Genomic DNA, 23,213 nt, shown 5'->3' with positions numbered 1-23,213 from the left:
TTAGAGAGAAATGTCATTTTTACAACTGAACATACAAAAAATAAATAAATTAAATTTAATATTCTTTAGTATCTTGTTTAATTGACAACCTGTACAAAATAAATACTATTTTTAACACAGTCTAATTTGTACATTACAGGTAAAAATAGTATACATCCAAAGATGGTACAATAAAATTACAATTTTTTTTTTTTTTTGAAGTATGCACTTTGAAGCTTAAAATATATTTTTACCAACTGATTTCATAAATAAACCAAAGGTATTTGAAAACATGCAATAAATCAGGTGACACTTTATAAATGTTTATAAATGTTATTCAATTATCATTTTACATATATAGAAATTTCAAAAATATATTATAAATATTACAACTTTCACGATGGTGGTTAACTTTTCTGCACTTTTCAGACAGCTGTTACTCACCTTTGTTTTTGTTGAACTAACAGGATCCACAAATAATGACAGGAAAAAAAAATTTCACATGCACTGTTACAGATGACAATTAGGCAGTTGCACTATGCCACAAATTTTGAGTTCAACCAGTGTCGGAAGCTATTTCCTGTTTTTGATCGAGCTGTAATAATAATAAAAAAATCCATTAGGCTAAAATCTTTATACCATTAGATTTCAGGTCTTAATCTCTTTAAACCCCAGCATAGTTGAAATAATTCATTCAAAGTCTGTACCTAAAGCATTGATTTGTACCCTTTTGTGAATCTAAAATGAAGGAGTTTTTACTTCATTGGCTTCAACACTATCAACATATAAAAAACACTTAGTAATATTGCAAAATTCCTCAAGAAAATAACAATGATAAATAGTTAATGCACGAAAAATTATTTTGTTGGTTAGTTGAACTATTACAGATAAGCCCCTTTTCTCCAGGATTATAGAACAGAATTCTGTTTTAGTTTGAAGCCTGAACATTTAATCTGATCACTAATTTCATTTAATTTATTCAAAGTACTATATTCAAAGTAAGAGAGTAAAACACACCATTTTAATTAAAAGATGAGATACAAAATAAAGAAAAACTAATTAAAAATCTAGTGCCCAAAATTCGCCAATCGTACTGCACATGCGCAAAGTGTTGTTTGATGACAACTCAGAAACAAAATTACATGAAAATACCTGCATTAATCCATTACTTACACAATATCAGTCTTTATTAAGGAGTTTTCAAGGCCCCATATTCTATTGAAGAAAAATTAAGGACATTTTAAGGATATTAAGGAGGCATATGAACCCTGATATCCCCACCTGATATGTATGTATCATAACCCTGTCAGCTTTTGGCAGTTTAAAATACACCCAAGTTTTTGCAATCATCAGATGAACCTACTAAAATATAATTTTAAGAAAATTTTCCTTGCAAGACTTAAGTCTAATACATCAAAATTTGAATTTTAGAAGCTTTGGACATATTGACAACAGCTATGAGAGCATGGGAACATTTATGGCTCTCCGCCATACCTTGAAGTAAACCCGTCTCGTGCTTTGTCACAAGCACCTCAGTTCTGATACTGCACGCAACAGGCACGGTTCTCATTGTCCAGGTTGTTGCAGCCGTTGGCAGTCGCTCGGTACGGCCCCGTCACTATGTTGCAACAGTAGAACAGGTTCTCTGGCCCCAGCCGCGCACAGCCGTGCACGAACGTGCGCAGCAGCCGCCCGCTCCTGAAGCCGCAGCCGCTCAGGTCGAGGAACTGCAGACCCGCGCGCAGCGCCGTGCAGCTCGACAGCGCCTCGAGGCTGGCGTCCGTCAGGAGGGCGCAGCCGGACAGGCTGAGAGACCGCAGTCCCGCGGGCTCGCCCGTCCCGGCGCCCCAGCAGGCCACCAGGTTCTCCACCGTGCGGTCCGTGATGAGCACGCAGCCCGACAGTGCGAGCTTGTGCAGTCTCTTCAGGCAGTCGCCAGGGTTTGGCCTGGCCCACAGAACAAGTGAAGCTGATCCACCATCCGTGCAGATACACCAGAGCAGGCCTCAACGATTTAATGGTCAGCATTCATAACTTTTGAATATAGACTTTGTGAGTTAAAGTTACCTTGGGGGAGAGTTGTTCTGCATAATGCACAGATGAATAGACCTTTTAAATAAAATACAAAAATAAAATACCCCATAGTTAAAAATAATATGCAAAAAAACTCCCAAGGAATAGAAAGAACACTTTTTCGGTTACCACATAATTTGAAAATTTAACTCACGCAACTACTCATAAAAACATAATTGTCTTTCTTCAATTTTTCAAGTGTACATATGGTACACACTAAACGTTCTACAATAGTATATTACATACAACAAAAAAATGCTTATGTAACTGGCACCATAACATGGTCAGAGTTGACAATGTATTAACTACTGAGGGATATCTTGATTTATGACCTGTGCCGCAAAATACATAGTATTTATGGCAAAATTCTAAATTTGAAATTTTGAAAAATTGTCGCCAGTCATTTTTTGCTGCGAGAACTTAAACTTTTTCTGCCTCCTGTACACTCCCGTTTAATCTTTGTCAGACCTGTCTCCCCAACCGTTCCCAGCATAAATATAATTTTGCCTACCATCTAATGACCCAGCATGTGCTATCGTCTTATCCCCGCTTTGGCGCACGTCCGTCGCCTGTAATCCTCCTCCGAGCCGTGATAAGAATTGCTATGTCCTGCAAGCTATTAGAGCAGCTAGGTTCTGAGATCCATCCTAACGTGAGCGATTTCAGGCACGAGCACGGGTCATTTTGCTCGAGCTCTTGACACGTCGCTGGCCACTGCCGAGAGAAGTTCCCATTGGCAGCAGCACATATCCGATCCCCCCCCCCCCCCCTACAGCCTTTCCAGGGAACCAGGCCCAGTTCAACGCCCGGTTGTCAACCTCAGCCTGTCTCGAGGCCACAACTCCATTCTCAGAATGTATCGCCTCTGCCCTCTAGTGGCAGAGTTGCGAATTATTTCCCCTGGGTGTTTGAACGCCCGCTAAATGCCTGCCCCCTGGCACCTCACACAACAAACAGTGCCCCGTAGTTCATTTCCAAGCCACCAGAGCGCTGCACTAGTCTCCTCCATAAGCCCAATGCTTTAGCAGTCACCTCATGTGAGTCGATCTCTCCGTGTTTCGGACACCCCTCATAAATCTTCGGAACCTTTCGGTCCAGAAGCCAAAGCTTCCCCCAGACATGCCAACTTTTTAAAAGACCTATCAGTAAAATCCAGAAATGCTAAAAACATTGCGTGAAATCCAAGCGGCAAATTTTTGTGAAGGTACATTTAACCTAGGACTAAAATTCTAATTAAAACCATATACTATGTCTACAACTGTGCTATTTAAGTTTCAGAAGATATAAAACAAGATCATTTTCTTCATTTAAGTATAGAACCATACACATTCTCACCTACTTTCCTTTTTCTTGGAGCAAGATGGCTAGTAGATGGCTGAAGATTTTTATTTGACAGTTCAACCACTGTACATAGGTATTGAAAAACTAACACAACCTTTGCAACATAGTTAAAATAAATCACTGGAAAACAAGGGAAAAATATTTACACTGTCACAAATATCGACGTAAGTTATTCTTTCGTTAAAGAGGCTGCGGTTGCTTCTTTGGCTTTCATTAGAAAAGTTTCAGAAAAGTTTTGTTTATAGCAAACTTCTGACTGGTTGCATTTCATAACACACATGCTCTCTAGTGTTTTGGTTGACATTTGTGATCTGAACTTGGTTTTATTTTTAGTAACAAGACTGAAAACACGCTCGCATTCAGCATTACTGTGGGAATCGTCAATACCGATAACATTACTTTTGACAGTCTGTCAAACTTTTTATGGCCATCTACACCTACAAAATTCCCCACAGTACTCCACTTTACATCAACTGAATCTTCTTTCTTTAAGAGAGATGAAGTAATTTCCAGCTGAAGTAAAGAGAACTGTTTTTGAAGTTCATCAACTGCAATGTCTCTCGTTTCATTATCATTAACTGGCAAAATGAATGGAAATCTTTTAGTGAAAAAAGTTACATCAGAAAACTTGACATCCATACTTTTTAGCCACATCCGACTTGGGGAACATTTTTCGGAACAATGCACTGGCGTGGTCTCCTACGCTTATCGGAAGGTTATGTTCAACTAAAAAGAACGTAAACAAACATTCTACGCGTATTACGTCACTGCCAGAACTTTCACCAACAAAAAAGTTACTGATTTTTTAAATTTCTTTCGCCACTTTTCACATTTTCAACGTGTTTCGAGCACTTCAGGTGATTAGTAATATCATTTTTCCCACCGTGAGCTATGTTCGTATCACACCTGCATATTGAGCAAAATGCGAACTTCTGCCCTTTGTCCGACTTCAAAATACACGGAATGTTTTTACTTTATTCATCACGGAACACTTGAAAATACTGCTTCTTTTTAGCACCAACGGACATTTTATCTGCGACTGCTGAACAGCAAACGTAAGAACACTGCGCCGAATGCAAACAACCAAAAAGGTACTTATAAATCAAACAAAGAAGAACACAACACTTGAAAAACACACCAATCGAGCGAAAAATGCATGGCTGCTTCTTCGCTTTGTACTGACCATTGAACAAAACAACTTCCTTTATCAAGGCTTGATAGGCTGAAGGAGGACAGCATGGTAGTTGTAGCAGGTGACCTCAACCTTCCAGGGGTCAAATGGCAGTGTGGTAAGGAACTGGTGGGGCCACTGGGACAACGGAGGGCAACTAAACTGGTGAACATGGGGTTACAACAGGTGGTGGTAGAGGAAACTAGGATGGGTGGGGGAGCTGGAGGATCACTATTGGATGTAGTGCTGGTAAGACCCGAGGAGCTAGCCACTCACTCTAAAGTGGTGGATGAGATAAGCGACCACGATATTCCCGTAGTGGAAATTAGCCTGGACAAGGTCATGAAAGGCAGCAGCAGGCAAATATGGTTGTATGGGAGGGCAGTACAGACAAGGGTGGAGGAGTTTCTGGAAGAGAGATTCGACCAATGGAGGGTAGGCATCGATGTACAGGAACTGTGGAGGGATTTTAAAAAGGTGGAGGAAGATGCACAAGAGCAATATATACCTAAAAAAAGGATAAATGTGGGAGGGGACCCACCCTATTATGGAAGGGAAATTCGAAAACTAAAGAGGAAGGGTAGAATGTTATATGCATTGGGGGAAAAGGAGGGAAAGAAAACAGTAACAGAGGAGCTGAAAGAAATAGGAAAGCAACTGAATAGAGAGATAAAGAAAGCGAAGGAGGCCTACCTCGGGGACCTGATGGTACAGGGGACCAAAGGCAACTGGCGAAAGCTATAAGGGTTTGTTAGGAACACGAAGGGCACAGGGACAGGGGTACCAATTCTGAGGAATCAGGAAGGTGAAATTGCAGCGGGATCCAAGGAAAAGGCGAACATGTTGGCCACGCAGTACATGTCAGTGTTCGAGAAGGGAAAACAGTGGGAAAGGAAACATGCTGAGCAAAGTACAGGGCGACACGAAAAACGGCTGGATATCAGGAAGGAAGAAATCGCGAAAGTGGCGTCAAGGTTAGACAGAAGGAAAGCCATAGGCAAGGATGGCATAGGTAATGGGATGATAAAGCTGGGGGGGCAAGCCATGGTGAAGTACCTGGAGTTGCTATTCAGTAGATCGCTGCAGGAGGGCAAATTGCAGCAAGAATGGAAGGAGGCGGTGGTGGTACCTATACTCAAGAAGGGGGGTAGCAAAGAGGACCCAGCCAGCTATAGACCAGTTAGCATCACGTCGGCAGTAGGTAAGGTAATGGAGAGGTTAGTGCACAGGCATGTAGTAGGGTAGCTGGACGGAAGGCAGTGGATTGACAGGAGACAGCATGGATTTCGGAGGGGATATTCATGTGAAACTCAGCTGGCGGGCCTATTGGAGGAGCTAATGGAGGGGGTAGATAAAGGTCTGCAGATTGATGCCTGCTTCATCGACTTTGAAAAAGCATTTGATAAAGTTCCTCATGAGAAAATGATGAAATAAGTGACACGAGGGTGGTGGGTTGGATTGGTGACTTCTTAAGCAACAGGACACAGAGGGTACGTGTGGAGGAGGAGATCTCGGAGGAAGGAAGGGTTACGTCAGGGGTGCCGCAGGGCAGTGTGCTCGGCCCACTGCTCTTCACCATAATGATGAATGATATAGAAGAGGAGATACAATGGCATATTAGGCTTTTTGCAGACGACTGCGTTGTATACATGGATGCTGAGAGGAATGGGCTACAGGATGATCTGAAAAGGTTGGAAGAGTGGGTGGAAAATAATGGCATGAGAATAAATGTGGGTAAGACAAAAGTGGTCAGGTTTACCGGGAAGAGGAAGATTGTCAGGAGGAAATATCGCTGGAGGGGAAACGTGATAAGTGAGGCCGCCAGCTATAATATCTAGGGGTGGTGCTGCAAGGCAACCTGGGGTGGGGGAGCAGGTAGACAAGGTAGTGAAGAAGAGCAGACAGGCCCTGGGCATGCTGGGATGACTGCTCAGGGGTGGAGGGGAAGTGCAGTACCACAGAGATGATGATAGGATTGAGATGGGAGAGCTTAAAGGACAGAAGACAGAAGGAGAGACTAGTCAAGATGTACCAGGTGCTGAGTGGAGTGGGAGGATGGGGAGAGCTGGAGGGACGAGTCAAAATGGGAATGCCTAGAAGTAGGACGGAAAATACTAGGAAGGTCTTCAAAGAGAGGAGGAGAACAAAAAGGGGAAAAAATGCGATGGTCGTGAGGACGGTAGGGGAATGGATTAGGCTGGAGGAGGAGTGTGTGTCGGCTGGGAGTGTGGACCAGTTCAGAAGGAGAGTGCGGGGAAAGTAGGGAGAATGCTTGCCACCGGGCACTTCTGTACCCATTTGCAGCTCTATATATATATATATATATATATATATATATATATATATATATATATATATATAAAATAGTAATAATAATAAACAATAATAAATAATAATAAAGCCTACGCATTGTGACACAGTTCCACCATTTTAGCAACCGACTGTCGAATCACGAACCGCCGGTTGGTTCGGCTACTTTCGTGCGATGTGAATAAATGTGGTACAGGTAGAATGACTACATATCTCGTATGCTAGTTAGTAATTGCTATGGTACCTAAAGCTTGCGTTATTAATTAAACCAGACACAATACTTCGGTTACAAGTACGATATGCGTACCATAAGTATGTTACCATAAGCGCACAATTTATTGAAATCGCTAGTACGGCACGGAAAATTGTTCAATCTCAAAATGACATAATCAAAATCCGTAAAATATTAACAGCTCCCGTAAAACCGTAAAAACCAAGCACTTTCCGTACATTTTACGGAAGATCCGTAAAGGTTGGCATGTCTGTTCCCCCCTTTCTTTTGATTGACTTCGCCTTTTAATTACGAGTCGCTGCCACCCCAAACTGACTTCACGCCGCGACAGCAGACTGACCGCACTGCATCGTCGGCGAGCCGCACATCAAGACTTCACTCTGGTCGTTGTTTAAAAATGTAATCAGCTAGGCAAGGGATGTGATCCCTACAACTTTAGTAATTAATAATTAGTCAGTCTGCATACCTCGCAGAAGTAGTCAAGCTTCGTTAATAATATTTCATAATATTTTCTATCTTTTTTAATCATGGAAACGTCCGAGACAACTGCGTGTTCGCGAGCTCTGCACCCTGGCTAACGCTAGAAACCATCTCCCTGTATGGTGAGTTTTTGACAAACTTTATTTCCCCGACCACAATAACCTTTCTTAGTAGGCATTTTCTGCCTATTTTGCTAACTGTTTGTGATCATGTTCTGATCAATTTTGATTCGGACCTGTTCACAGACAGGGTCCAAGGGCCAGATGCAGACCTAACAACACCACCCTCGAGTCCTTCCTCCAGCAATCAGGACGACTAAGGTGCCCTGACGCCTCGTTAGCAGCTCAACTTCGGCCAGCGAACGTCAAACCTCCAGTCCTTCAGTTCTTTTTATATCTTCAGAATAACATTGAATCACAACGTTGAAAAGATTGGAACACCAGAAATTTTTCTTTCTGGACTTTAATCGCTCTAAGTGCACTGGGACTGCAAAAAAATTGTTAAGTTTTTCCCCTGTCATGAATACTTTTCGTATATATTTATTACACTCGGCATTATTTTGAAGAATTCTACGTTAATTTTCGTGTCCAATTTTCGTATTAAAAGTTTATTTGCAACATGAGTACACATGAATTTACTCGTTACCGAGGTTGTATGTTTACATATCATATAAAAGACTCGCTCAATTTTTTTTTATCTTCTGCGTTTCCATTAGCTATTCAATACCAAATTATTGCTTTAACCATGTTTTGATTAAATTTAGCTTAATTATGTACAAATTATTTACACGCGTGCAAGACAAGCTGTGTCTGGTGTGTTTGCTGCTGAGGGTAAAAGGAGGGGGGAGGTCGCTGATCACAACTTATGACCTGGGCGAAGGAAAGCCTCTATCCTCCCCTGCACATGCGTCGCAAGGTCGATCCGGGAGAGACTGGGCGGGGCTGGTAGAGGAGGTCATGTGTTATCGCTAGGGTCAAGACTTTATCGTTTTATTTTTAGAACAATTCTGTTTTCAAAAAAAGATATTTCGGAGATATTGTTTTTATTTTTACATTTGTCTTTATTCATTTTTATAAATAAAAATTGGTTGTCTGTAAAGTCGGTTTACGGACGATAGTTTAACGTGACAACGTCATAACTAGAGTCAAGATTTTGTGGTGTTATTTTAAGACAAATTTTGGTGTAAAGAAAAAAGATTTCGGTGTTATATGGTTTTATTTTTTTGCTCAAAATACCCACGGCAAAATTTTCTTGCTTTTCTGTACGACATGCAAATTTATTAAAACAAATATTAATAAACACTAAAACCTCATGATCTAATTACAATTAAGTTCATTTGCAAATTCATAAATTCAAACTTTTAAATAACTACTAAAAATTTCACGACTTAATTACAATCACATACACTACCTACAAAATTACACAATTAAGCACTTCCAAAGTTACTATTAAGACGGTTTTATTGAAATGCTATCATAGTTAAATTTTCCACATTTTCTGGAGTGATACGTTGTCTTCTGTCACTAACTACCAGTGAGTACCTGGAAAATGAACATTCTGCATCAACATTTGATGTTGGGAACCAGATTGCCCTTAAACTGGCTTGAGCAAATTCACTGTAGTCCCCTTTAAGGGAGCAAAGTACCTTTGCAACATCAATTTGGCTTGTTTCTGGCAATGAAAGTTCATCCTCAATTATTTTTTTGAAAGCAACATAGTCATGTATGAATGTATCAATAGGAAGATGGGAAACAGAAGGCAAGTTACCGTATGCAGAGACTTCTGTAGGTTTGCATCTTCTATGCTAACCCTACTCACATTTCTTGGGTTGAACAGCAAATTAATGGCATTAAAGACTCTTAGACAGATGAGTTTTGCCTCAAACGCTTATGTTTCTCACTCGCGACATGTTTCACAAGCGTATCGCGTCTCTCGTAGTCTAGCCTGCAGTTACAGAATTTGCACATTAAAATTTTATCACTGAAATAAAATCCTTCGCTGGAAAATTCTTTCGATCGGTCACTGGCAGAAACCTTTGTTTTAGGCATTATCAAAAAATTTTAATCACATAGGAAGAATTTAACCTCAATACGTAAAAACTTGCCGTGCTGGAAAGATCAAAACAATGGAGAATAGATGCGAATTAGTGATGGGTCGTTCGTGAACTATTCGTTCAAAAAGAACGAATCTTTGAGAGAACGAAATCTTGCGATTCGTTCGCGATGTAAAGAACCGGCTCTTTGAGAGCCGGTACCTTGAAAAATTCGGAAGAACGAAAACGCGGAGAGAACGAGAGAGCGAGAGAACGAGATGAGAGAACCGGCCACGCGTCCGGTCTGATTCGTTCGTGAAATGATTCATGACGTCAGGAGTCTGAAGAATTAGCAATAACAGCGTGCGCATGTTCACATGAGCAAACGATAACTGATCAAATAAAATAGGGTAACATGAAAAGTATCTATACCTGAAAATGTCAACTGTTAAGTAGTGGTTTAAAATTGCTTTTTCACATTCACATACACAAATTTGGAAATAAAAAACTAAAAAAAACCGTATAAATTAAAAATAACAGGGAAAGTAACTACAAATGTTCACACTTACCATTTTTGGGTTAATTAATGTACTTCATTTGTTTCTCTTCATACTGAATCGCAGTAGTAGTATTAAATTTTTGTCTTTTTTTCTCTAAATGTGTTGGTCTACATGTAAACACTTTACTGTCACTAGAGTGTAAATAGCCTATATATTAATATTTGTAACTTAAAAAGTAATAAAATATAAATAATCTTGTTTCATATACGCAACTGTGATTCACTGGCTACGGAAAGCAATGTTCAAATTCAAATACAAAAACACGTACCTAATACTATAAAGGATGAACGAGTAACGACACCTGATAAAAGAGCCAGATCCCATACACAGAAAAGAACGAATTGACCGAGATGAACGAATCGTTCTGAAGGAATCATTTCACGGAACTGATCCAAAAGAACCGACTCTGTCAAAAGAACCGTTCTGCCCATCACTAATACGAATACAAACGCATACCGAATACCAACATACGTACGTGAAAATTAATACCGACATAAACATGTACTATTTATTATTTACAATCGTTATGCTAAGCAGGGTTAATTTTATTTTCGTACCCTACGTACTTTATTTTAAATAAACAGTAAAAGCAATGCGCTCTAGTGTGTAATATTTTAATGATTAAAAACGTAATCTTAGAAAAACATATTTTGGACGTTTGTTATTTTTGTATTTACAGAAAGTGAACGGCGGCCATTGTATCATAGTTATCAACATCTTAAATTATTATGGTACACAAGATTACCGTTTAAAGAAAATATTACGTTAATTCCGAGACTTCATTTTAAATTCTATAATGTATCACCGTCGCATATAATATATATGGCTGCTAGTTACGGTCAGAAATATTTGATTGTGCTGAAGATAGTGAATTTTCCTTACAGAATGGGAAGAAAAAAAAAAACGTAAATAATCAGGACAGACCAAATTTCGGGACATATCGCGGATTTCGCACAATTTCGTTTTATTTCGTGTTTTCAAGCGGTTTTCGGTGTTATTTCGTTTTATCGCGCATTACCATATAATCGTGCCTCTAGTCATAACAAAACATTGATGAAATGATTGCATACTTTTATGAATAAAATTGATGCATTTTTATTGAATTATCAATATTTTGTATGGATACAAAGAAGGAGTGAAATGAAATCTAAAACTTAATTGATAAATTTACTTTTATTTGCACTCATCAATTCAAATATGTTTATTACTTTAACGAACAGATTATTTTAACTATAACTTTTATACATGTTTGCTATTTAACTTCAAGATCGTCGAGAATGTTTTATGCTTTTTCGCAATTACACATTTAACGACGAAGTTTGTTCGTCGTGAAATTAAACATAGAATTTAATAAAAATGCTCTTGCAGTTAATAAAATAAGTATTAGTAAGTTTAAGAAAGAATTTCGGCTTTAATCTCCAACCCAGACGCTCGTGCTGCGCTGGGGCCGACATTAAAATTTGTCGAGAATATTTTACGTTTTTATGTCTTCCAGTGCTCAAAATGATATGCAATTGTGGCCCCGGGCACGAAATTTTATTTATAATTCATTAATAATAACGCCCCTCGCGATAAACAAAGGAAAATATGTTTTCACGAGTGCCTGGTTGTCATGGAAGCGGGTAGATAGCGCGATTCGTTTGGTTCGCGTCCGTCACCATAGATGACAGCACCGCAGGGGAATAATATTATTTCGTTTTTATAATACGATTTTATAACAAATACGCATCCCAAATACACCAAACTTATTTATAATGTGTTACAATATTTTTTAAAAAATTGTGCAAAAATCCCTGGTGTAATTTGAATTATTATGTGTAACTGTAAAACACCATTGTTCATACAAAAACGTATTTGAAAATTCAACATTACTTTTAAATAACCGTACCGATTGTGCTGAAAATCGGTGGACGATAGTTAAATTACATAATATTAATCATTCAAACGACGAAAACATGATTGAAAAGTCAAATCGATGGTTGTTCCAATCGAGTGGAAGAGAGATGCGGCACAAGCGTACAATGAGTGTAACGGGACAGATCGCAGTGGGACAATGTGCGTTACGGAACATTTTTTCGAGCTTGCAGCCGGCATTCATCGATTTATTAGACGTCACGTCAAAAAACTTAACCTGTTTATTGTTTCTGATTATATTTTAATTATATCTAATGATTAATGGTCATTTTTTAATTAGGGCCGGCCCATTCTTTAGATAATGTAATTTTAAATCCATGTTAATATAATTTAATAATTTTAATATATTTGTCAATCAATTTATCAATAATAATTATAATTCTATGTGAAAGTAATTAAAAGTTAAATAAACATAGTGGTACTTATACCTAGAAGAAATCATTGTTTAAGCCTTTTGAAACTAAAAGATACACCAGTTACACAAGTCATCAAGAGAGAGTGAAGTGTGACAAAAATGGTAACAGAGCTTGGGTTTACTAATAACTCTATCATTACTACGTGTAACAGACCCAACCCTAAATTTACTACTGGTGACAAGAAAAAGTCACTTTCACAATTACTGCAAATTCAAATTATTAGGCCACACCAGCTTACACACATTTTATTTGCTAACACAACCATGAAACTATGCTGAAACACATTAGTAATTCTGTTTTAAAACTGTTAAAAGTCATATGTTTTGTCATTTTCAATCTAGAAAGTTAACATTTACATGTCTTACACTGATGACTTTATCATGTATTATTACAAACAAATATGTATTTTTAATAAGCTCACTTTTAACACATGTAAGTGCTTAAAATTACATCTAAAATACCTCAAATGCTGATATTTCTAAAATACATACAAACAATAAAACTGTCACAAACAACTTTATTTTTAAATTACAACATTAATTAAGCTGATCCACGTATAATTTGAAAGTTAAAACTCTCTTCATGCTGATTTGACGGATTTGTATTTTAAGTTTCCTAACAGCAAACAAAATATAGAATTGTTATGCATTAGTTATGTTTTTCCCTATCACTGAAAAATCATTATGTTTTATTTTGTAGCAAAAAACCTGCACTTATACTCAAGAAAATTACATTTATTTCTGTTTAATTCTGAACCAACTGAATCATGTTAAAAACCACCCATAATAATATCTTACTTAGTGAAAATACTTAAAGGCAAAAAAAAAAAGCTCACAACCCAAAATACTCAATGTTTTTATTTAAACTTACACTTGGAATGCTCCTGATGAGATCTGAGTGTAACTTGCATAAAGCTCTTCTATGTTCGGGCACGCTGAAATTAATACGTTTAACTGACCGTCATCGAGGTATTTGTTTGCACTCAGTTCCAGCACTCTAACACCATAACCTTTACAGTGGTCAAATAATGACCTCTTCAACCTATGAACATAAAAACATAGAGCTGCAATGCATTAATGCCAAATTTTATGCAATGACACTTAAAATAGGATTGTCATAGCAATATTAAGCAGCTTTTAAAACAGACAGGTTTTATGATGTCAACCTGTATTTGTTAGCAATTTAACCAAGAACACAAATCTATGATGACTTAATCTATGAGACCCTAAACTCCAACAATATAATAAAAAACACAATAAATGCAAAAAAGATTATGGAAAACAAACCAGGTCCAAATACCATTAATTTCACCAAAACATTGTTCGCCAAATCATCACATAATTAATAAACTGAGAATCCTGTACAAAAACAAATAAACTGGTCATTTACTAAAAAGTTTGGGACAATCATTGCTTTGTCTCACTCATTATGCATTACCGTAACATTGTTATGTTTGCAATATGGCATGCCAAGCTTAAGTAGAAAACATTTTATTTTATTCAAAAACTATCGAGGATTAATTAAAAGTGTCTGACTAAAAATATTTTTTTCGAAACTTTTGCTGCGTATCCAAATATTTTAAATATATTTTTAATTAATTTTCTTGTCTCGTATACTGATATACTGATGCCAAATTAATAACAGCAGTTTCTAAGTACTGGAAATAAACGCTAAACATTGACACGGGGGGGGAGGGGGGGTCGATCGGTCGGCTTCGCGGTGGATTGTTAGTGGGCGCCACCACGTGGTACGGCACGTGGACCCGGTGAGACTCCTAACTCAGGGCGTGACGTCGCCCATGTGAGACGTGATATCCCCCCCTTGAAAACATCTAGCACTAATTTCTGCCCGCTCTCAGCGTCGGGCACGCTTTTCCCTACGAAGTGGGCTCTCAGGCATCCCACACGCCGTCACTCTCCACGTGGTCACACAGATTGAAAATAAAAGAATAATACGTGAAATTCACACACCTGATTTATTCCGCTAATTCCGCTCACACAAGTACACGGTTGAAGCTATGCAAAACGCCCGCGGCACGAATCGGTTTATAGGTGATGAGCCACCACGTGGTCACATGTTGATTTACGTAGTACAAAGAAAAAAGACCGAGACTGGTCATAAATTAATTAATAAAGCAGTCCCCTAACCGAGAGCCGCTCCGAGGACTAAAAGAAAGCGGTTGAAAGGAAATTAATGTTAACAGAATTACTTGGCAGAGAATACAAGCGGTGAAGTCCCCGGAGTGCTGATGCGTCTGCTCTCGGTCGTTGATGGCGGAAGACTAGGCTGAGATCATGGCTCGCTCGACTAACATGGCGTCCTCCCGCCGAAACAATTGCCGTTAAAAGATATTAGCGAATTCGTGCCACGGGAAACTAAATTAACATGACAAGAATGCATTGAAAATTATGTAACAATTTTTGAAAAAAAAAAAAAAAAAGATTGTATAAATAATAATTATTAAGATTGAAACGTAATTATTGTCTGGCTTCGGGTTTCCTCGGGAATGTCCGGAAACGCTATGATATTTTAATACATTAGTTAAAAAATAAAAGTACATAAAACCCTCCTGGCCGATCTGCCGTCACGTTGCACTTAGGGAATTTAAAACAAACAACACAATTATATATATTTATGTTTTTAGGGGTACGGCGCACTGGCTCGACAGCGCCCTCTTGCCGGGCGAGCACACACGCACGCACACGTACGCACGGGTAGGCGGGAGATTTGAATGGAGGGTGGATGGTGTTTGGGCGGTGGCATATCGGACTTACAGGGGCCGTAGGCCCGGACGATGTCAACATGTACATTGCTGCACTTTCAACTCACAGGGCCGACCACTAACTGGGAACCTGGGCAGAATGCATAAACAATCCCTCCCTCCCTCGCCAAGCCAGCCACTGTAAGCAGTGCTGGTCCTGTGGGAGCCTTCCCACCATTATGGCCATCCTGGTACAAAAGAAAACCTTAAGAGATAGGCCTACCTAACAACATACATCTCCTTCAGGCCACAACTTACTTTTGAAAGTGGTTAAATTTATTTTTGTAAAAACAATTATTATACATGTTTTAGTGCTACTGTACTGTGTGTAATTTATTTTTCTTCAAAATTTCTTGTTAATCAGATAAAAATCATAGTTTCAGTAATGATATTCCAAAATGTCAGAAATGCCTTTTGAAGGGCTATTATTTTTCAAAATTTCTTGAAAATCAGATAAAAATATAGTTTTGATAATGATATTCAAAAAATGTCATAAATGCATTAATACAGCCTTTTGAAGGGCTATTATTTTTTAAAGTTTCCGACTCCCTATTTCTGGGAGGTTATCCATTCCACCCCCACCCCACCCAAAACCATTCCTCCGCCCTCCCCAGGACTCCATGCTGGGTCCACCACTGAATGTAAGACAGGCAGGCTGTCAATACATTAACCCAAACACATCTAACAAATTTTATGTTGTGGAAATGTGAATAAAAATAGACACAACAAAGGCTTACTGACAAATCAAAAGCATAATTAACAAATATACTCGATCAAACTTATAAATGATAATCCATGTTCGCCTCAATGTATTTTACATTAAATTACGTATTCATAACTCGCCTTGAGGAGCGCATAGGACACTGTCAACGCTTGTCTCGTGCGTGTGTGTGTGCGCATGCATGTCTGCACGCCTCAATGCATGCATGCATGCACACAAGTGCAATGTGTGCATGCATGCGTGCGTGTTTGTGCGCATCTGCGGAATTAATTAATGTGATCTTTACATTGGCTATGAGTCTCAATGTTATAATTATAGTTCTTTTAGTTAACATTGAATATTGGGCAGGCAATACATCACCATTTACATTAAACATTAAAGTAATTTTATACTGTTTTTATTTACTTAATCAATTGTGTATTTTTAATAATAAAAAAAAGGATGTTTACTTTAATGTAATATTGTCTTTGCTTGTGTTTCCTGTCTAAGTACAGTAAAACCTCATTTATAAAAACCCTGATAATAAAAAACTCTCAATAATACAAAGTATTTTCACAGTCCCTTGAGATAACATAGGAGTAACAGTTCAAAGTAATTTGTTTAATAATAAAGTATGGTTATCATGTAATGCAAAGTTGATTTTGTTCCAGAGATAAACTTATTTATGTAGTTAACAATTACAAGTAGTTCATTCAGATTGAGGGGAAAAGCTTGAAAATTATATTCTTCCAAAATGATGGTAGTATGTCTTTTCATAAGTAATTTCTAAAACTCTGCTTGATTTTTCTGTCTTGAATCCTCAAATGTGATAAATCAAAAAACATTTTTTGAGCCACAGGTGCAGCTACCCTAAAATTGTATTTTACAATTCCTTAAAAAAAAAAGTACATTTGGTGCAGTATAAAATTGTGTGCAATTTTCAACTTTATTTTAATTTGATTTAGAAATTATATAAAAAAACTGTGATTAAAATTTGTAATAGTTTGGCTAAAACAAACCTCATTATTGTAAAATGACAAAGTTAAGGTACCTTCAGGTTCGTATTATTGAGGTTTGACTGTAGTGCTTTTTAGTATCATAATGTAATATTTATGTATATTCATAACCAGCGATACTAGCGCCCAGTTGCTCCTGCCCGACAGAGAGAGAATGCGTGTTACCACTGCATCGCTTCTGGTTGTGTTGTGACCCAGCCTCTCACTTACACCAGTCACTAGCCTCCAGAAATCCTGGCCAAATATTTCACTTCACTTAAGTAGGAGAGTTTGCGTAGTGTGCTAAGGCTTGTGGGACGTCTTAAAAGTCCACTTATTCTACCAATGTGCGAGTATAGCATTTCCAACACTTAGAGCATGACAGAATTCAAGATACTTAAAAAGATACACAAGATGTCAACAATATACACCTTGAGATGGAGTCTAGCCATGTCTCTATGCCCGATAAATAACATATGTCAACATCAATACAGAACTCTCCTGGAGGGACCGTTATGAATACACATAAACATTAGAATGTTATAAAACCAAAAAAAGTAATTACCCTGAGTAAAATTTGTTCCACGACTGCTCTCTGCTCAAGCATTCAGCTTCTGAAGTAGTTGTGACTGGCTCCAACAGCTCTAGGCAGAAATCTTCCTCTGGAATCTGGTCAATATGTCCCACATAATTTGCTGTATAGTTCCACAAGCCTGCCACCAAACAACCACAACTGTTATTGAAGAAATGTTTGTCAAAACAAAAATCACTTAGAAAACACAAAGCTGCCTCGTGCACACAGTGTAAAAATGAGGTAATCCAAAAAAAATATTTAAAACTACAATCACAACTCAAAAATTAAATTTCATTAGGGTAGATGTCAACAGTATGCAGAACATCAAGTATTAGCACATTATTTAAAATCATCCATAGACCAACGCAAAGTCACCAAAAAAACAAAATCAACGAGACGCCATCTTGAAATACACTGCTTCATAGAAGCTACGGTTGGTGGTATGCTCACTACATATCAATGCACATAGCTGTTAAATTTTTCATGTGTCCAAAATACACAAAACACTGCATATTAAACATGTGGAAAAAAAATTGACATATTACAATGTTACTATTTGCGATATAACAGCTCACGAAAATTAATATAATTGAATTTTCTTGTAGGGTACCCTCATCTCAATAAAAGGGCATTGATGTCAGTTCCCTCACCACCACGCCCTCGTGCACAAGGGACCTTGCTGGCACCAACTCACCACACACCCGGTGCTCACCACCCCTCTCGCTCCTTGGGGAAAAATGGGGCCGACCACCGCCTCCTCCTTCGTGCTCGCCCTACACGCCCTCTATCCAGGACCACATTAAAGGCCACAATCAGGCAGAAATTATGAGTCGTGCTAGGCCTCCTGCGCTCTCGCTGCATGTGCCCTACACCCAGGCGGGAGGAAAAGAAGCTGCAGGAAGCCCTTGAAGCCTGGCTAGCCAAGAAGGGGAGCCCTGCCACCTTGATTGTGGGACACCGCCACATGGTACCCGGCGACTCAGCCTGCCACCCCAACTGAGCACTCCATCTACACCCTCACCAAGGCCATCGTGAGGACTAGCCCGCCAGAGAAGCCTCTACAGACACAGTCAGTCCTGCCACCTGCCACCCAGTTCTCCTGTGGTGGGCAGCACCACAAGAAGACCGCCTACCCCTCACCACATTCTCAACATGGAGTCGGGAGGGCGACATTCTTCTGTCATAATGAATTGGGGGGAGATAGGTACCTGAAGAGGCCACCTTATTTTTGACAATTTGTAGGCAATAATTTCTTTTATTTCATTTTTGTGTTTATTAAAAAATAATATATAATTTCACAGAATTTCTAAAGTTCATAGCGACTGACTGCTAACTGCTACAAACAGTTTGGGTTAAGTTCACTACTATGATACTGAGCATTAAAGATGATTTCTTTTGGATGAAGGAAAGTAGTAGAAGTTATGTAAGTTGGCGAATGATAAAACTGAATTAAAGAACAAAGGAAAATAAAGTAATTAATTTTGGCAACAGTGAATGAATGACTAGCATTTGGAAAATAAATGTGAAGGATAGTGTGAGTTTTGAACTAACCTAGCTGTTGTGGTAAGAGTAGGAGAGAAGTAATTAATGAATTGATGTAACTTAAAAGGTAAGTTATTAAATAAGTATTTTAGCAGATGGTAAGAAATTTATCTAAACAGGTTAATCTATTTTTAAAAAAGTATTAATTTAATGGTACAGTGTAGAGAAAGAAGGTGCCGGAAATGACGGTTCCTGTTTCAGGATATTAAATGAATTAAATGCAAAACTTTTGGCGTAAATTAATATATACAAGAGTAATATTGACAGTAAACGATTATTGCCATGAAGCCAAGAAAGATAAGTGGTTTGTTATGTTTTAGACACTTTAGTAATTTTTAATAGTGTTTTATGTGTATTTTGCTTTAGTGTTAGGTGAGAGGTGTGTTGTATAAATTTAAATTGCAATGTTAGGTGAAATATTTGTTTTCTTTGATTAGGTGAACCATAAAATTTATAAGGTATGGTATAAAATGTATGTTTTCCTAGGGAAAGTTACTATTGCACAAGTCATCAACAAGACGGTGCTGAAGTTAATTTACAACCTGTACATTCTTATGGTACAAGCACAAGAATTGGGCTTTTGGTCGGGAAAGATTCACATACTTGTTCAGTACAAGATATTTTTATTGAGGAAATCACATTATTATACAAAAAGTAATATATATCTTCAGTATCGTGTTCTATACTTGTACAAGTAGGGCTGAAGTACACTTTAGGCTACCAGATAAGTTTAAATCATTGTAAAATAAACAATTAAACTATAAAAAAAAGTGGTATTCCAAAATCTACTAAACTGGGTGGGATTGTAGTATAAAATAATATGACTTACTTGACTAAACATTTGTCGGCCCTCATGTGACATAGGGCATCAACAAAGTATTATAGAATATGATACAGTAGGTAATATTTGATAGTATCAAGTTCCATACTAGAATATGTAGTGCTACAAAATACTTAATGATACACAGGACATTAAAATCATTTGAAAATTAATAATTAAAATATAAATAGTGGTGTTGCAAAATGTACTTAATTGGATGATATTATAGTATATAAAAAAATACCATGGGTAATTAATCTTTGGTATTGTGTTCTATACTGGAATAGGTATGGCTGTAGTATATAATTCATTCCCAAAAGTTAGTTTCATTAAAAAACTTTTTTTGTGTACGAAAATATATAAATGAGCGTCAATAATGCTGAAACATAAAATATGAAGGATCTGGACACCAGCAGCGATTGGCATGAACCGCTAACATCGTTCACACTTTGAGTTTAACACTAAGGAATATTTTTTTATTACTTTTATAAGCAACTAAATTGGAGCTAAGGTTCTTGAAGTAAAACCCAACCGACCTATAAAAACCAGAACCACATAGCCCTAGACACCCTTGTTTCTGAGAAGTGAAGGAAAAAAATGCCAAAAATATTGTTATTGTAAACCCTTTTAAGATACAAGATTTGGTGTGCAATAATTTCAGTGGTATAGGCAGGTGCCAGAAGCCTTCATCTTTACACCCTGCAGCCAATTTATAAATTAATCATGCAAAATTCCAAAAAGAAGCAGTCGTAAAAGACTGAGCCAACATTAACCCAAAATAAAAATTTTAAACCCTGCTAACCCAAACCGACAGTGTTCACATTGTGGCTGCTGAAATAGTAAAATTTACTTAAATAAAATTATTTCCAACTAAGATGGTACAGTAGACTCCATTCGTAAGAACGTGGGTTCGTATTCCATTCCCTGCCATCACAATTTTTCATGGATTCTCAAAATCGCTCCAGGAAAGTGAAGTGCTGGGATGGTTCTTTCTACAGTATTTGAGCTTACTGTTGTGTTTTTCTGTCTCGAATGACCTCATTTTCAACAGTACTTAAAACCTGGATTTTAAATAAACTGTAAATCAAGCGTGCAGGTCAATGGCCCCGCACAGAGAGTCGTGCAGGAGGTGACGCACCAGCCTCACCATCCCCCCACTTCACCACCGGCATGGCAGAGAGCCGCACCACCGAGGACTGGTCGAGAAGCCAGCGGCCTCACCTCGCGACCACATGGTTGGGTACAGCTGCCGCCACAGCGCGGGCTCGCGGAACAGCCGGCTCCAGCGCCTGCACACTCGTGAACAGCTGTTGAGCTGTGCGGGGTTCAGGTGGCGGAACACCTGGACCACAAGCTCGTCTGGCAGGTCCGCGAAGGATGCGGTGTCCGTGCCACCTGCCATCTCTACTGGCTGGACGGCCTCCTTTTCCTGCCGAGAGAAGAAAAAAAAACAATAATCACAACATCAAACTTTTCATTACAAATCCAGTGCAAATACCAAACTAAATACATTTGGATAGGGAATGTTAAAAATATGAAAAAACCCATAGGATAGAATATAAATTATAATTACTACGAAACCATTTGTATCTTCTTTACAAAGCAAAAACAGTGTTGTCCCTAACTAGTTACAATATTTAATGAACTATAAATACCATTCAAACTTTCGTAATGCAATTTAAGTGAAAAATACAGGAATTTTAACTATGCATCATACATCATGAAACCAACTACATCCATTTATTATTCATCAAGAGTTTTTATCATAACTCAAAAACTATTTGGGAATGCCTAAAGCAGCACAATAATATTAAACAATAATAAAAAAAATCATTTAAAATGGAAAACACATCAGGGTAGAAAACAGTCTTTGCCCCGGCTATAAACTATAGACTTTAAATTTTCTGTATTTTTTAAAACAGCCTTGGCTATGCTTTATTCCTAAGGATATCTGAAGAACCACAATATCAAGCTGTATCTAGAACCAAGCAAGGCGGCAACCACAGATTCAGGGTATTCTCTCGTAGAAAACAGCCTCGGCTATGCTATATTCCTAAAGATATCTGAAGAACCACAAAATCAAGCTATAGCTAGAATCAAGCAAGGCTGTGACTACAGATTCAGAGTACTCTCTTGTAGAAAACAGTCTCAGCTATGCTATTAAGGCATGACACATATTTATTATCACTATATTAACACTAAAGGCAATATTTTAAATAATTATAAACCAACCGTTAACTTGGAAAAAACATTTTTTTACTTGTGGCTACCCTAACCTAATCTCTATTTTCAATGGTTTTTACAGGAGAAACACTTGTTAAAATGCAATGCGCATTAACAGAATGATAATCAAAAAAGTTAGGTAGTATTTCATTACATAAGGAAAATTTATTTTAACTTTGTGGAAGATTAGTTTTTAAAATATATTGCAATGGGCCTCTACATAAATTATTAGAAACTAAATAAGGAAATGATCAAATGCATTTTCGGGTGCTCACTTTTATTATAAAGTATTTTCTAACTCAATCCCACAGATTATTCTTATATCATAACATATTTAATGTAGGTAAACTAACCTAGAAAATAAATTTAAATATTGAAATTATTTTTCAATTGGGCAAGCAAGTTACTACCAGCATATTGATTACACTCTAATTATTTTACAATTTAATGTACTAAGTTTGTTTAGGTACAGATAATAAACAAAATTTGGGATTTTAATATTTTAATAAATGCTTAGAATTATATATATATTTTTATGCATTTGTAATCTCTCTCAGCCCTTACCATTTTAATGTACTAAATTTACAATCCTTGCTTTAAAGGGGTACTTATATTCTTAGAATTATCCAACAAATGTGTTTATTTTAATTTTCCTTTAAATTTCTTCGGGGTCAGTCATCATTCTAACATCCATTTCGGAAATCCTAATTTCATTCATGATACAATTCAAATACTTACTGTCAATTAGTTTCGTTTACAACTATTGTAAACGTACTCATGTCGTTTAGTTGTGTTAGAAAACACTTTCCAAGTAATCTTTCTTTCATCAGTGTGCCTATCAATTTCATTTGACAATTTCCTGATCGAATGAGATATGAGCATACACAAAGGTTGGATATGAGACGTGGTCACTCTTGCCTTCGACGAAAGGTTTTCTAAAATAAATTTCCCATAATATGTTGGTCGAATTTTCCATACATTTCCTAAGCTAACGCTGAGATGAGAAGTTTTCATATATTAAACTTAATTTTCTCACAGTTAATCAAGCATTGAATGTTTGTTTGTTTTTTATGTTGATTTTTTTTTTTTG

General features: G+C 37.6%; 1 protein-coding gene across 1 annotated transcript; it reads right to left on the bottom strand.

Annotated features, from left to right (window-relative positions):
• Positions 1-54: 54 nt before the first annotated feature.
• Positions 55-23,213, bottom strand: LOC134540528 (F-box/LRR-repeat protein 5-like). Its single transcript, XM_063383338.1, has 5 exons — positions 22,862-23,213; positions 21,122-21,329; positions 17,530-17,677; positions 13,379-13,549; positions 55-1,926 (listed from the first exon to the last, which is right to left on the bottom strand). The coding sequence occupies exons 2-5, from the start codon at positions 21,300-21,302 to the stop codon at positions 1,512-1,514; spliced, it is 915 nt and encodes a 304-aa protein (XP_063239408.1). The 5' UTR covers positions 21,303-21,329; positions 22,862-23,213; the 3' UTR covers positions 55-1,511.

The sequence above is a fragment of the Bacillus rossius genome, chromosome 1 (genome assembly GCF_032445375.1).
Source record: "Bacillus rossius redtenbacheri isolate Brsri chromosome 1, Brsri_v3, whole genome shotgun sequence".
Classification (NCBI taxonomy): Eukaryota; Metazoa; Arthropoda; class Insecta; order Phasmatodea; family Bacillidae; genus Bacillus; species Bacillus rossius.
Note: the sequence above shows the minus strand (reverse complement) of the source record. Positions and strands in the feature narration are given on the sequence as shown.